The sequence below is a fragment of the Dendroctonus ponderosae genome, unplaced genomic scaffold (genome assembly GCF_020466585.1).
Source record: "Dendroctonus ponderosae isolate FM_Combo_2020 unplaced genomic scaffold, Dpon_F_20191213v2 Dpon_F_20191213_1315, whole genome shotgun sequence".
NCBI lineage: Eukaryota > Metazoa > Arthropoda > Insecta > Coleoptera > Curculionidae > Dendroctonus > Dendroctonus ponderosae.
In genome coordinates this window covers 1-2,306 of record NW_026017442.1, presented here as the reverse complement: position 1 = coordinate 2,306, position 2,306 = coordinate 1, and the positions used below count along the sequence as shown (strand labels likewise).

At 43.1% G+C, this 2,306-nt stretch overlaps 1 protein-coding gene across 1 annotated transcript; it reads right to left on the bottom strand.

Moving 5' to 3' along the window:
- Nucleotides 1-21: 21 nt before the first annotated feature.
- LOC125503194 (glutamate receptor ionotropic, kainate 4-like) lies at nt 22-2,271 on the bottom strand. Its single transcript, XM_048663201.1, has 2 exons — nt 2,123-2,271; nt 22-2,066 (listed from the first exon to the last, which is right to left on the bottom strand). Exons 1-2 carry the CDS (start codon nt 2,267-2,269, stop codon nt 1,812-1,814), a joined length of 402 nt encoding a protein of 133 aa, XP_048519158.1. The 5' UTR covers nt 2,270-2,271; the 3' UTR covers nt 22-1,811.
- Between the last annotated feature and the right edge of the window lie 35 nt (nt 2,272-2,306).

The following is a 2,306-nucleotide window of genomic DNA, read 5'->3' as shown; positions in this document are numbered from 1 at the left end:
CCCCCCCTTCCCCCCCTTGGATCCGCCCTTAACTGAAACTGTGCAACTTGATAAAAGGAAAACGTGTAAAAAGCAAGCAAATAACTTTGTTTGTATATCGAGTTTGCAACGGGAATAAAAACTCATTTTACTCTAAAAAATTGCCACCTTTTCAACTTTTCATTCGGGTCATTCTCATATCAATCATTCAAGACTTTTTCCTAAATTTCATCCAAAAGCGAGCAAATCTTTTCAACCAACGAAAAAATCCTCAATCTCTACAATTTGATGAAACAAACGAAAATCTAAAGCTTTCTCAGAGCTTGAGGCAAATCCGAATAAAGGCTTCAAAGCTTGGCATTTTTTGAGAATAAAAGGAGTTTTTATTCCAGTGTCAAACCTGCTATCCAAACAAACTTGCTTGCAAACGCGTAATAAAACCCGCAAATTGTGAACAATCTGTAACGACCAACTAATGGCCCCCGAGCCCTTGAATAAACAGGCAATAAGTACCGCATAACGACCGCTAATGAAGCCATTAATTAGGGATATCAATTGGAAACGCATTAAGTGTCCTTTAGTAATGCAAGCATGAACTTGCCGTCATTACAGCATTAGAACTGACGAAGAAGTCGAACCATGTTGCCCAAGAAAAATGCATCTGGAACACTGAAAGTTTGTTATTATGAGTACCAGCCATACACAGGTACTGTTGAGTTTTACACATAAAATAGTGGGCCAAAAAGGTTGCTTTCCAGACGTTGAAAGCTCAATTTTGAACATGACGGCGGTTTATCTGGGAGTGAACATCAGCTACCTAAAATACCATGGCCCAAGGACTTATCGATGCAAGCCAGGAAATCACTCAAAGGGAATTTTTGATCACCTAATCAACCACACGTGTGATGTGGTGATTGGGACGAATCCATGCGTGGATGATTTACAGGCTTTCGATTTATCTGTTTCCCATATGGAGGATGGAAGCGCTTTAGTTGTGCCCACAGCGAATTGCCCCAGATTCGTCGGCCTAGTCCAAATTCGTCCTGAGCTTGCACTGGCCATTTTCGGGGTTTTTCTTGCGCTCTGCATCATCGGGATAACTGTGCTGCGCTCCCCATTCAAAGCGAGTTTTCAATCCATTGTCCGAGACCAGTACAAAACGAAATTTTTCGTGATATTTCCACTGCTTTCCCTAGTGCTGCTTATGGAAGGCTTGATGCAAGGCACCATTTACCACATGCTGGTTTGCTATGTAACCGCCTGCCAAGCGAGGAATGTCGATGATATTCTGGCGAGGAACATGAAAATTACCGTGGAATCTTTCATCTTGGAGGACCTGATTGAAACCACCTTCAAAACCATTGATAAAAATCAGCTGCGGAAATACTGGCGAAACGAGACAGATGTAGAAGGGATGGACCCCAATCAGAACCATATTCTACGAGAACTGATCTTCAAGTATCTTCTAGCTAAGGTTTATACGCAGGAAAACGCTGCCACTTTCAAGCTGGTGCAGATAATCAAACGAGTTCCCTACAATTTGTTTTTGAGCAAAAACCATCCGCTGCTGGCTGAGATTAACGAGGGAATCATGCGGCTGCAGCAGAGCGGCCTCAGTGGGCTCTTAATCGAAAAAGCTTTGGGCTACAAGAACTGGAAGCAAGGAGTAAAACGCTCGCAAATCCAGACGCATTTCACTCCGGTGAAAATCCGGGAAATTTCGTGGTTGGTCATCGATTATTTTGTGTGTGTTTTCATCAGTTTTTTGGTGTTTTTGATCGAGATTTCTGTCAATCAAATTGGTGGGGAAATGATTTCGCCACCAAAGGCACTTACTTGGACACCACTTTGAAATTTTTGGTCTGGATTTCCTTCTGCAGCTCCTTCTCACGTTGAGCTGATGTCACTGTGTAACTGATATTTTTGGGAAGCGCCGAATTCCAGTAGCCAGTTAACCGGAAGGCTCCATCGACCGGTTTCGATCTTTCCACAATCTGGAGGATTAAGTTCCTCCTCTGACCGTGCTGGTCAAACAGTACCGGACCAGTTAAATATCCGGACAGCAAAGGCTTGCTTTGCTTGGAGGGCTAAAATGTTCTCATTATATCATGCACATCGCAAGATCTGTACCCAGTAAGTTTACCTTTTTGATGACTTCGTACATTTTCGTGCCATATTCAGTGACTTCAGAGCGATCGCAGTCCAGAGGTTTGATTTGCAGCTGCTCTTTCTGCGATAAATCCCGGAACGCAGTGATGAAGACACTCACTGCATCGTATATTAACGCCATTCGAGTCTGGAACAAGATGTTTAACTTTGTCAGACTA